The sequence below is a fragment of the Argopecten irradians genome, chromosome 3 (genome assembly GCF_041381155.1).
Source record: "Argopecten irradians isolate NY chromosome 3, Ai_NY, whole genome shotgun sequence".
Taxonomy (NCBI): domain Eukaryota; kingdom Metazoa; phylum Mollusca; class Bivalvia; order Pectinida; family Pectinidae; genus Argopecten; species Argopecten irradians.
In genome coordinates this window covers 38,992,090-39,005,489 of record NC_091136.1, presented here as the reverse complement: position 1 = coordinate 39,005,489, position 13,400 = coordinate 38,992,090, and the positions used below count along the sequence as shown (strand labels likewise).

The following is a 13,400-nucleotide window of genomic DNA, read 5'->3' as shown; positions in this document are numbered from 1 at the left end:
ACCTACGAAGGGTAACCTATGGTGATTGATGGGTTGGGGTTCTTGTTACATTACCGCTAGCCCTCACCTCTGGGTAGCGTGCTTCAACTGGGTAGCGTACTTCAAACCTACGAAGGGTAACCTATGGTGATTGATTGGTTGGGGTTCTTGTTACATTACCGCTAGCCCTCACCTCTGGGTAGCATGCTTCAAACCTACGAAGGTAACCTATGGTGATTGATTGGTTGGGGTTCCTGTTACATTACCGCTAGCCCTCATTTCTGGGTAGCATGCTTCAAACCTACGAAGGGTAACCTATGGTGATTGATTGGTTGGGGTTCCTGTTACATTACCGCTAGCCCTCACCTCTGGGTAGCATGCTTCAAACCTACGAAGGGTAACCTATGGTGATTGATTGGTTGGGGTTCTTGTTACATTACCGCTAGCCCTCACCTCTAGGTAGCATGCTTCAAACCAACAAAGGGTAACCTATGGTGATTGATTGGTTGGGGTTCCTGTTACATTACCGCTAGCCCTCACCTCTGGGTAGCATGCTTCAACTGGGTAGCATGCTTCAAACCTACGAAGGGTAACCTATGGTGATTGATTGGTTGAGGTTCTTGTTACATTACCGCTAGCCCTCACCTCTGGGTAGCATGCTTCAACTGGGTAGCATGCTTCAAACCTACGAAGGGTAACCTATGGTGATTGATTGGTTGAGGTTCTTGTTACATTACCGCTAGCCTTCACCTCTGGGTAGCATGCTTCAACTGGGTAGCATGCTTCAAACCTACGAAGGGTAACCTATGGTGATTGATTGGTTGGGGTTCCTGTTACATTACCGCTAGCCCTCACCTCTAGGTAGCATGCTTCAAACCAACAAAGGGTAACCTATGGTGATTGATTGGTTGGGGTTCCTGTTACATTACCGCTAGCCCTCACCTCTGGGTAGCATGCTTCAACTGGGTAGCGTGCTTCAAACCTACGAAGGGTAACCTATGGTCATTGATTGGTTGGGGTTCCTTTTACATTACCGCTAGCCCTCACCTCTGGGTAGCATGCTTCAAACCTACGAAGGATAACCTATGGTGATTGATTGGTTGGGGTTCCTGTTACATTACCGCTAGCCCTCACCTCTGGGTAGCATGCTTCAACTGGGTAGCATGCTTCAAACCTACGAAGGGTAACCTATGGTGATTGATTGGTTGGGGTTCCTGTTACATTACCGCTAGCCCTCACCTCTGGGTAGCTTGCTTCAACTGGGTAGCGTGCTTCAAACCTACGAAGGGTAACCTATGGTGATTGATTGGTTGGGGTTCTTGTTACATTACCGCTAGCCCTCACCTCTGGGTAGCGTGCTTCAACTGGGTAGCGTGCTTCAAACCTACGAAGGGTAACCTATGGTGATTGATTGGTTGGGGTTCTTGTTACATTACCGCTAGCCCTCACCTCTGGGTAGCATGCTTCAACTGGGTAGCATGCTTCAAACCTACGAAGGGTAACCTATGGTGATTGATTGGTTGGGGTTCCTGTTACATTACCGCTAGCCCTCATTTCTGGGTAGCATGCTTCAAACCTACGAAGGGTAACCTATGGTGATTGATTGGTTGGGGTTCTTGTTACATTACCGCTAGCCCTCATTTCTGGGTAGCATGCTTCAAACCTACGAAGGGTAACCTATGGTGATTGATTGGTTGGGGTTCTTGTTACATTACCGCTAGCCCTCACCTCTGGGTAGCATGCTTCAAACCTACGAAGGGTAACCTATGGTGATTGATTGGTTGGGGTTCCTGTTACATTACCGCTAGCCCTTACCTCTGGGTAGCATGCTTCAACTGGGTAGCATGCTTCAAACCTACGAAGGGTAACCTATGGTGATTGATTGGTTGGGGTTCCTGTTACATTACCGCTAGCCCTCACCTCTGGGTAGCATGCTTCAACTGGGTAGCGTGCTTCAAACCTACGAAGGGTAACCTATGGTGATTGATTGGTTGGGGTTCTTGTTACATTACCGCTAGCCCTCACCTCTGGGTAGCATGCTTCAAACCTACGAAGGGTAACCTATGGTCATTGATTGGTTGGGGTTCCTTTTACATTACCGCTAGCCCTCACCTCTGGGTAGCATGCTTCAAACCTACGAAGGATAACCTATGGTGATTGATTGGTTGGGGTTCCTGTTACATTACCGCTAGCCCTCACCTCTGGGTAGCATGCTTCAACTGAGTAGCATGCTTCAAACCTACGAAGGGTAACCTATGGTGATTGATTGGTTGGGGTTCCTGTTACATTACCGCTAGCCCTCACCTCTGGGTAGCGTGCTTCAACTGGGTAGCGTGCTTCAAACCTACGAAGGGTAACCTATGGTGATTGATTGGTTGGGGTTCTTGTTACATTACCGCTAGCCCTCATTTCTGGGTTGCATGCTTCAAACCTACGAAGGGTAACCTATGGTGATTGATTGGTTGGGGTTCCTGTTACATTACCGCTAGCCCTCATTTCTGGGTAGCATGCTTCAAACTTACGAAGGGTAACGTATGGTGATTGATTGGTTGGGGTTCCTGTTACATTACCGCTAGCCCTCACCTCTGGGTAGCATGCTTCAAACCTACGAAGGGTAACCTATGGTGATTGATTGGTTGGGGTTCCTGTTACATTATCGCTAGCCCTCATTTCTGGGTAGCATGCTTCAAACCTACGAAGAGTAACCTATCGAGATTGATTGGTTGGGGTTCTTGTTACATTACCGCTAGCCCTCATTTCTGGGTAGCATGCTTCAAACCTACGAAGGGTAACCTATGGTGATTGATTGGTTGGGGTTCCTGTTACATTACCGCTAGCCCTCATTTCTGGGTAGCATGCTTCAAACTTACGAAGGGTAACGTATGGTGATTGATTGGTTGGGGTTCCTGTTACATTACCGCTAGCCCTCACCTCTGGGTAGCATGCTTCAAACCTACGAAGGGTAACCTATGGTGATTGATTGGTTGGGGTTCCTGTTACATTATCGCTAGCCCTCATTTCTGGGTAGCATGCTTCAAACCTACGAAGAGTAACCTATCGAGATTGATTGGTTGGGGTTCTTGTTACATTACTGCTAGCCCTCACCTCTGGGTAGCATGCTTCAAACCTACGAAGGGTAACCTATGGTGATTGATTGGTTGGGGTTCCTGTTACATTATCGCTAGCCCTCATTTCTGGGTAGCATGCTTCAAACCTACGAAGAGTAACCTATCGAGATTGATTGGTTGGGGTTCTTGTTACATTACTGCTAGCCCTCACCTCTGGGTAGCATGCTTCAAACCTACGAAGGGTATTCTATGGTGAGTGATTAGTTGGGGTTCTTGTTACATTGCCGCTAGCCCTCACCTCTGGGTAGCATGCTTCAAACCTACGAAGGGTAACAATTGCCAGCTACTGATTGTGAGTTGGCGGCTTTTCTGGTTAATCTGGCTTTCTCCAACCTCCTGAACATGGCATATTCTTAAATAAGTATGACCGTAAAGAGGACTACAAGAAAAGCAAAGGAATTATTTATGTCCTGTAATCATGAAATCAACTGCCTTTATTATTTGGTTTAATATCAACTTCAACAAGTAAATGAAACATGAAACTTTCAGGTTTTACTAATTTCAAATGCTGATTTTTCAACATGTACAATGAAACTGATGCTCTTTCTTTATTCTTTTTTATCTTGTTTACGTTTCTATTATATTTTGATGAAATAAAGGAAAGAGAAGATTGATGTTAATATTGCTTGTTTAGTGTTACTCCCAGCTTTCTCTAGTTTATCTTATTACCTATAGCGACGTACCTGGGTGGCTGTTCATAAAATGTTTTCATCGGTAGATGTCGTTATAAATATACCATGCACAGGAGTCTTCAAAATTACATATAAAAAAACAAAAACTGTAACAAGATGCCGTAATTTTGATAAATTCATTTTTATTGATATAATCTTTAAAAAAAAATTTGGACCCATATGTATAGAAGTTAGCATGCATATTAATGTATTTTGAGAAGAAGATTTATATTGAAATTAAGGTGAAATTATTACATTTGTATATTTAAATAAATTAAATCTAACGTTTTTTATTGAAAAAATTGATAAAATAGTTGCTAGTAAAGCTGGAGTGACAATTCTATATCGCACTCTTAGTCTTGTTCGGTTGCTGCATGAATTCAGCAGTATAGCACATACCCAAGAGGGTAGAAGTACGGGTTGAAAAACAACTCAATAAGCAACAACTCGATCAGCCCTGTCGATGTCATTTTATTTATTTATTACCGCACATACAACTAGTCATGTGTCGTGTCTAACTGAGATCTCGGGAGAATGTTATTGTTTACAATTAATTCGAGATCACACAGTGTGATAACTTCATAGCTTTGCTGGGAATATTATTCCTAATCTAATGTATTCGGTCACCCAAGACCAAGTCCCAAGTGACCTTCTCAAAATATATCGTGAAAATTTACATTTTCGATTCCTCCAAATCATACTCATAACTTTGTAATTTTAATTCAACTTTATTGCTTCCTTACATCCATACAAAAGGAATTTATTGCAAAACATACATGTACATAACACACAGTAGATTAAAACAACAACTTAATCATTTATCAAGCCAGCTTTCCTCAGTTCAAATGACTTTTTAACAAAGAGGCTTGTAATGTGAATCTTATTGATCGAGTTTGGTATAATGTCATAAAAATCAATAACTTTTACAACAAACCGGCCTGAAACACGAGGGTTAATTCAATTTAAATTGATGTTGTCATACATAGCCCTCTGTATCGGAGACCACTCGCCCATACCAGAAACATACATATATTCATTTATGTTTCTGACCATACATTGTTTTATGCCATCAATGTTGGGTCCACTGTCGCTGCACATGTCAAATTAGGAAATATGTAACTGTAATTTTTAAATTGCCAAAAAAAAAATCTTGAGAAAATACAGTAAAGCCTAATCAATGATCTAAATAGGAAAATACTATGACAACGGATATTTATTTTAAGATAGTTTGTGGAAAAAACGGCACCCAACTCTTTAAAGGGACAATCAGTGAGACTAATTCTGTTACATAACCACGAAGCAATATATGTGTAAAAGGTATTGTTCTACATATCCTATGAAACATATAACAAAAAATATTGATAAATTTCACGACATTGTTAAGTATTTTGATTGATACCGTTGAAATTCCAAATCGTTGATCAATACGATTAAGCAGGTACAACATGCACGCTGTGCCCATACCCGTGCCAAAGCCACGCACGTTAAACAAATGCAATACATAACCACTGAGGACTTGATAAAATTAATTTTAGATAAGAACATGAATCTAATAAAGTAAGCACACTACTGCAAGAGCGATTTCAGTAGTTATAGACAAAAAACTTTAATACAATGGCACTGACCAGGGTTCAGCACACAAGACATCCGACCACTATGTGTAATGTCGGACAGAAAGCGAGTTTGAACATTTCCCATTCATTTCATTACAGTTGGCTTTTCTGGCATATCAACTAATCTAATTTCTATTGGAACTGGTTTGTTTCCGATTTATGTGCAAATTTTAATGTACTCTTAAACTGAATTGTCCCTTTAACATGTTTGGTCTATCCATGTCAAAGCGGTATAGGACGGGACGGACTTCGTTTCCACTATTTCTATATCATACCCCATTTCATTGTGGGGAATGGAAAAATTTCTGAAGTACTTCACATCCTGATCAAATATATACTTCATACCATTATATTTATCAATAAACAGTTCGCAAAGTAAACAACAACGTAAACAAATTAATGTATGCATTCCAACACCAATTTTACTAACAATTCCACCATCCAACCGCTGTCACCATTTTTTGTAATAAGATGAGTCTACGGTAATGAAAAAATCTGTTTACATGTAGTACGTTTACCTTGCTTACAGATGAAACATTTTGTCATATGTGTTCAGCGTTTCAATGAAGACTACCTTGTTGTACTCCAACATTGAATTATACGCTCACAAATTCTGGTAACGAAGACGTGTTTCATTATCACCAACACAGTGCCAATGCAACACTGCGATAATTCTATCAATACTATTTTTGTGACTATTATAGTCTTTCTGTGTTTGTTGCACAATTCATATGTTTTAAAAGTGTCAATAATAACTCAGCCTAAAAGGTGTAAAATCTTCTTTTATCTTCCCGTACACACACTGGTGTCCTTCTCGACCCTTCCGGAAGAACCCTGATAAAAGACCTTCCGGATCAATATGAAATCATCAATGATGATCAAACTATCACACTGAAAGCAGTATGTATGTTTTACTCCGTGTTTCTCAAAGATGTAGAATGTATACACTATGACGTACCTAATAAGTGGACACTTAAAGATGGTAAAACATAGGTGTCGGATAGAAAATGAAGTTTCTCCGGAAATAAACAGCAGATGTTTCAAATCCAGACATCTCCAGGAGTCTAGTCAATGTCCGCAAGTCTATCTTTACAGTCTTCAGTCAATTCTAGTACTCCATCGTGTAATTTATTTCAAAAGTTTACGAGTCCATTCCAATCCAAAGATCTACATTGTTCCAAGAGTCTACATCATATAAGACTGTCCTGTTCATTACAAACATTTTATAACCCGTTCAATGAAAACAGCACAATACAAACTTATTAAAATGGTAAGCAACACACTTCCCCTACCGTCAATCACATTTTTTTTATCCACGGCAAGTTATTGTTATTGCTTAGTTATGCTATCATTGAAAGAAATTTGAACAAACTCCATTGTGTTAACGTCCGGAAACAATATTTTGTGAAACAAAATATTTTTAGTAGTATTTAAGGATTAACTTGAATAGATTTTTTATGTTATGGAGATATAACACAAAAATCTGAGTGTACTCTAAATAAACCGCGAAGCGGTTTATGATGAGAGTACACTCAGATTTTTGTGTTATATAAGGATTAACTTGAATATATTTTTTATGTTATGGAGATATAACACAAAAATCTGAGTGTACTCTAAATAAACCGCGAAGCGGTTTATGATGAGAGTACACTCAGATTTTTGTGTTATATCTCCATAACATAAAAAATATATTCAAATTAATCCTTATAATTCAATTTACAAAAGATAATCTCTTCAATATTCAAAATTCATTTTGGGACTCTTTTGTTTATGAAATCATTACGCCGTCATCTCAGCCAATCAGAAGCGACGTTACAAACGGCGACGCCATTTTTTCCTTTATGGGTTGATAAAGTAAATTTTTAAGCCAATGGAAATGCTCGTAACAAGCAACATTGAATTATTAACTTTTGTAGTTGACCTTTTGACCCGAAATTCAATACAAGCTGTGCCACCTTCTATGCTATCATTGTGGGAAGTTTTAACAAATTGTGATGATTTGTTCTCATGTTATTGTCCGGAAACCAATTGATTTTAAACATTATATTTTTAATGATAGTTACCTTTGTAATTGACCTTTTGACCCCAAATTCAATCCCAAGCTGTATTTTTTCCGTATGCTACCAATTTGTGAAGTTTGATTAAAATATATCAATTCGTTCTTAATTAAGTTATCATCTGGAAACCAAATCCGGACAGACAGATATACAGACAGAACGACGGACGGATGAACAGCCAGACAGGAACAAACAATGTAGTCACCTCCGGTTTCACTGACAGGGGACTAAAAATCATTCCAAAGTTACAATCCCCTGTCTATTCTATATGAGTTCATTCTCCGTTATGTGTTTTAGATTCTTATAATTATGTATGCATTTCTAGTCTACCAAGCCAAAAGGAACTTTTAAATGATTTTTGATTAACTGTATCAACCTATTCTTATCAAATTTTCAAATAGAACAATCTTCGGTTTTCTTAACATTGAGCAGGAATTAAAATGTTTGTAATAAACGGTTACACCATTTTTGATAAAAGCTTTTGGACGTCCATGATCATGACACTCCCAAACACGACACAGAGAACAATAATCCCGACGACCCCTATTCTGGTGGAGGATGGTCTCTCATCCCAGGCACTGGTCAACGCACGGACGTATTTTGAAGTCTTCTTCTTCGAAACTGAAAGTGATTTCTTCAGGTTTTCTATAATTTCCTTTAAACTTTCAGGCGACGAAAGATTTGCAATTGGCCTCGATTTACAACAAAAGCATGTTTGATTATCTATGACGTTAGGTGCAGTGCTTGATGATACTGCAACCTCATTTGGTTCAATTGTTGACCGAGTAGTTGGATACGTTTGAATGTCTATGGCGTTATCAGCAGTAGCTGTAGTTGATGACACACCACTCGTGGTTTCTTCAGTTGTTGACCAACTGTTTGGGTATGTTTGAGTGGTGCTATGATCAGTACTGGACGGTAAAGAAGCGTGATTCGTACCAGCTGTTTGAGTTGCATAACTGGTCGAACTGGACCCCTGAAAATATATATGAATGGTATTATAATAATGTGAATGCTAGTTCAAAAATATAAAAAAAAATAGTCATTGTTTTTAAGTTATATGTTCTATAATTGGACGAAAATTTTGACCTGTTAGTTTTTCTTCGGTAATCTATTCAAAACGATAAGGTTTCATATATATCAAACTGTGAAAATCATTCAAATTGACAGGGAAACATGTATGATGCCTTAAACATTAATTACAACTCATAATTTGTGCACTGTAAATTTCTTGTTTTTATTCCTTATGTAGGTGTAGATGGAAACATACCTCCCGAAATCACTTTACAACTACTGATAAAACTGTAAGCATGTGAAATGAAATTGTAGATTACAACTTGGCTTAATGGTCTGACTGTATATAATTATTGAGTATTTTCATTGCACTGTAGATGTAATTACAATGCTTTTTGGCAGTACTGCCAAGATCATTTTCAGCTTGTAAAATAAAAACATGCGCTATAATTATTGTAGTTGTCCAAATGTTGGTACCATTTGGTGGTGAATAATATATTAAAAGTTCTTCATTCGTGAGTATGAAAAATACGGTACATTTTTTTAACGTTATAAATTAATCAAATTACCAATGCATTCTTATTTTAGAGAATGGCATGGCATTCTATGGTTTTGAAAAAAAAACATGATGAACGTTTTCGAAGAAAATATTTTGTCCATATTGGATCGATTGAATAGGGATTAGATTGTGGTTACGTTCATTACGTCGACAATACCTGTAGCATCAAAATGTAAAATTCTTACTCTACTGATGTCATTTTCTTGTTTACATACCTGTAATTCATTTGCAGGTGCAATGCCAAGCCCGATGGGAAAAGCTATGATGGCAGTGGACGTTTTGCACATCACGTGACCACCAAATGGTGACGTATTCATTATTTCCATTACACTGGAATCAAGATTCATCAGCCATGCAGTCGAATATGCAGTCTGCACTATTTCTGTCCATTCAGAAAACGAGCTGGTAAATGCAGATAAAGTAAATGTGGTAGTATACGTAGTCTCAGTGATAAGGTTCATGGCACAGTAATCAAATCCAGGAGGAATGAAAACATTGTATTTATTGACAAAATGTTGGGGAGGTATAGGAAAGAACATTGCTGGATCTTTATGTGAATAGTTCACTAGAAACTGGGTAACGAGAACAGGTACGTCAGATACAATTATAACCCGTTCGCAATCTATGACATAGAAATAACTTTTAAGTTCAAGCAAGCGATGTTCCTCAACACGTTCACATCCTATCATTGATATATTAGCACCACCTGACGCAGCAAGAACTTTCACGTGAGCGCTATCTAGACGTGTGGCATGCCAAACAATTACGTAATCTTTTCCCCATGTCGATGTCGGAGGAACCATATCTGCGATGTGGTCGCGGCCACCACCTTCAGTTATTGATGTCAGCGAACTTCCCGCTAACACAGAAAATCGTTTTCCATTTGTCGAGTAAATCTTCGCTCCACTCATGTCTGACATTGAATTGATTTTAAAGGTCTGTGCTTCCTGTAAAGTTATTTCCAGGATGTCACCAGGTCCGTAAACATTTCTATCAAAGGCAATTTCAGATGTAAAAAGTTCAGGGAGCTCGATATCAATAGTCGCGTTATCCATGCTGGAAATAACTGTGATCTGGCAAGTATATGTTGGATCACAATGTGTCATGGCGATATAATTTGTATCGAGTTGCTCTATTGTTCTAGCAAGGTACGCAGCAGCGCTGTTCTCACGAAAAGATAACCCCGTTACGCTAAACTCTGTATTGTTTGAATGGATAAGAATGCCTTTGCTTGTTATCCCCGACTCTATTATTTCTGTGCCTGCTGTATACAATTCTTCAACAAGGGCTTCTTTCGGACCAACATATTTTCTCCTAGTCTGGAATGAAGCAATGCCGGGAGCAGAAACGTTCACGTGTATTCCCGTATTGGATGGGTTTACAATATTAATGTAGAGTTTCACATCACTCACATCGTTCTTTGTGAAAGCCAATATCGCAGTTTCCGAGGATGTTGCTAAAAAGAAAAACAAAGGTAATATGACTAATTATGGGACCACACTTATATCAGTATTGGTTTAAGCCATGTGTGCTTAGTGATTCTATGGACATACGATACATAAATACAAAGATTGGAATTTTTTCTGTTTCACTTAGACATACAGCCTCGATCCCAGGTGAAAATCGCAATGTTGTTTATTTGCACCTGGAACATGATGATATCGCAGCAAAACAATTTACATCAAGGACCGAGGGTGGGATGCATATTAGTACTGAGAACGATTACAATTTCTCCTGAAAAAAGGAAGTACCTATTGAATATACACCTGTATCAACACTGCGGATTTAACAGATAAGAACACGCCAATGCGTAAATGACATCGGAATTGTCATTTTATTTCATTGGCGTGCCGGTTTTGCAGAATGGCGAAATATCGCTCTTCGGATGATTCGGCCGAAATTAGCCACCATAATTCTGTTTATCTATAAATGCGCCACACCGCTACAAATTAAGTCGAAAACATTTTACAAACCTCTCCAGAGAGAAATTAAATCGAAAACATTTTACAAACCTGTCCAGAGAGAAATTAAATCAAAAACATTTTACAAACCTCTCCAGAAAGAAATTAAATCGAAAATATTTTACAAACCTAACCAGAGAGAAATTAAATCGAAAACATTTTACAAACCTCTCTAGAGAGAAATTAAATCGAAAACATTTTACAAACCTGTCCAGAGAGAAATTAAATCGAAAACATTTTACAAACCTGTCCTGAGAGAAATTAAATCAAAAACATTTTACAAACCTCTCCAGAAAGAAATTAAATCGAAAATATTTTACAAACCTAACCAGAGAGAAATTAAATCGAAAACATTTTACAAACCTCTCTAGAGAGAAATTAAATCGAAAACATTTTACAAACCTGTCCAGAGAGAAATTAAATCGAAAACATTTTACAAATCTCTCCAGAGAGAAATTAAATCGAAAACATTTTACAAACCTGTCCAGAGAGAAATTAAATCGAAAACATTTTACAAACCTGTCCAGAGAGAAATTAAATCAAAAACATTTTACAAACCTCTCCAGAGAGAAATTAAATCGAAAATATTTCACAAACCTAACCAGAGAGAAATTAAATCGAAAATATTTTACAAACCTAACCAGAGAGAAATTAAATCGAAAACATTTTACAAACCTGTCCAGAGAGAAATTAAATCGAAAACATTTTACAAACCTGTCCAGAGAGAAATTAAATCGAAAACATTTTACAAACCTGTCCAGAGAGAAATTAAATCGAAAACATTTTACAAACCTGTCCAGAGAGAAATTATCAAAAAAAATTTACAAACCTCTCCAGAAAGAAATTAAATCGAAAATATTTTACAAACCTAACCAGAGAGAAATTAAATCGAAAACATTTTACAAACCTCTCTAGAGAGAAATTAAATCGAAAACATTTTACAAACCTGTCCAGAGAGAAATTAAATCGAAAACATTTTACAAACCTGTCCAGAGAGAAATTAAATCGAAAACATTTTACAAACCTCTCCAGAGACAGCAACACAGACAGAGATTGGTCCATGTCAACATTGCCATCATGTTCCTCGATCTGTTTCTGTATAGAAGTGGAACAAAACAAAACTCATAAGTAGCAATATGCCACGAAAACAAAATCTATCATGCTTTTATGACTTACTTTGATTTTATTTTTTAATTTTGATATAGCAAAAAAAAAAAAAATAGAATACATGTTATTTACAATCATTGGGACATGTTTTATTCATAGAATACTAAAGTAATTAAAATGAAACTTTGTGCCATCCAGTACAGTCGACACTTAAAATACTAGTATATGTCCATCACAATCCAAAACGTTCAACTTTTCTATAGTATGTTAATAGGACATTGAAACAACAAAACAAAACATTACCTTAATCTTACCACCTTAAAGTTTCGATAACGTACTTTCCAAACAATATAACCACCCCTATAATGATCAGTTAACTTTGGTTAACTAGATCCTGAAAACGACCCGTCTCTAGTTATGATAGCTATTTGGTTCACTCGCTGCTATATTGATAGATTCTTCCAGAGTCCTTTTAATTGTTTTGATTGAGTGAATTATCTATGAATTATAAATAATGATTCACCCTTCAATAGCCATAACAACGAGTTTTCCAGGCCCTTGTGTACATGCGTGGATTTTCGCGTTGATTTCAATGCGGTATAACAGCTATTCCGTTTTTGCATATTACATAGTTTGCTCCATTACGGGTGGGGATCGATTGTTACGTCATTAATTTGTGAGCACAATTTACGCCCTCTTCTCCTTAAAGTATGACGTTGCACTCGAAAAAAAATGACGTCACAATCAATATCTATACGTAAGGTACAGTTATGATAAATTCTTTAAGCATTGATGCTACTTTTTTTTAACTTCATAGGGGTATGAAAGAAATTTTGTTTCCAAACTGTGTGAATCCGTGTAGCGGATTCTCACGAAAGTATGCAAACAAAATTTATTTCATAACCCGACGAAGTTAAGAAATAGTTGCATCAATGCTTATAATTAATTTTTCAGACTATTTGATAATATAAAAACGGTTAAACTTAAGATTCCATTGATTTTCCAATTGATTATTTTTATAAATCAATACGCAACGTCGACGTCTGTATTGTGACGTCATGATTACGTCGGGTTTTCGTGCTATTCTCAGATTTTTTATTAATTGTATATGAAGAAAAAGGATCTGCCAATCAGAAAGTCGGATATAGTATGAAAACAAATAAAAAATGATTATTGATTTGTATAATATTTTTTCGTTCCAGATCATAGTGTTATGACAAACATCGCTGAGACAAGCTTGTTTACAGCTAATCCATGAAACAATGGTAAACGATGTCATTTTTATTTTCTTAATTCACTTTGTTGTTTGCC

The 13,400-nt window shown here is 37.5% G+C and overlaps 1 protein-coding gene across 1 annotated transcript in view; it reads right to left on the bottom strand.

The window, feature by feature from the left end:
* Positions 1-6,987: 6,987 nt before the first annotated feature.
* The window catches only part of LOC138318521 (uncharacterized), a 28,011-nt gene continuing 21,598 nt past the window's right edge, over positions 6,988-13,400 (bottom strand). The window contains exons 2-4 of the mRNA XM_069260962.1: positions 12,007-12,077; positions 9,237-10,477; positions 6,988-8,424 (exon numbers count right to left, since the gene is read on the bottom strand). Of these exons, the coding sequence (XP_069117063.1) occupies positions 7,906-8,424; positions 9,237-10,477; positions 12,007-12,061 (1,815 nt within the window). The 5' untranslated portion in view covers positions 12,062-12,077 and the 3' untranslated portion in view covers positions 6,988-7,905. The remainder of the gene's footprint in view (positions 8,425-9,236; positions 10,478-12,006; positions 12,078-13,400) is intronic.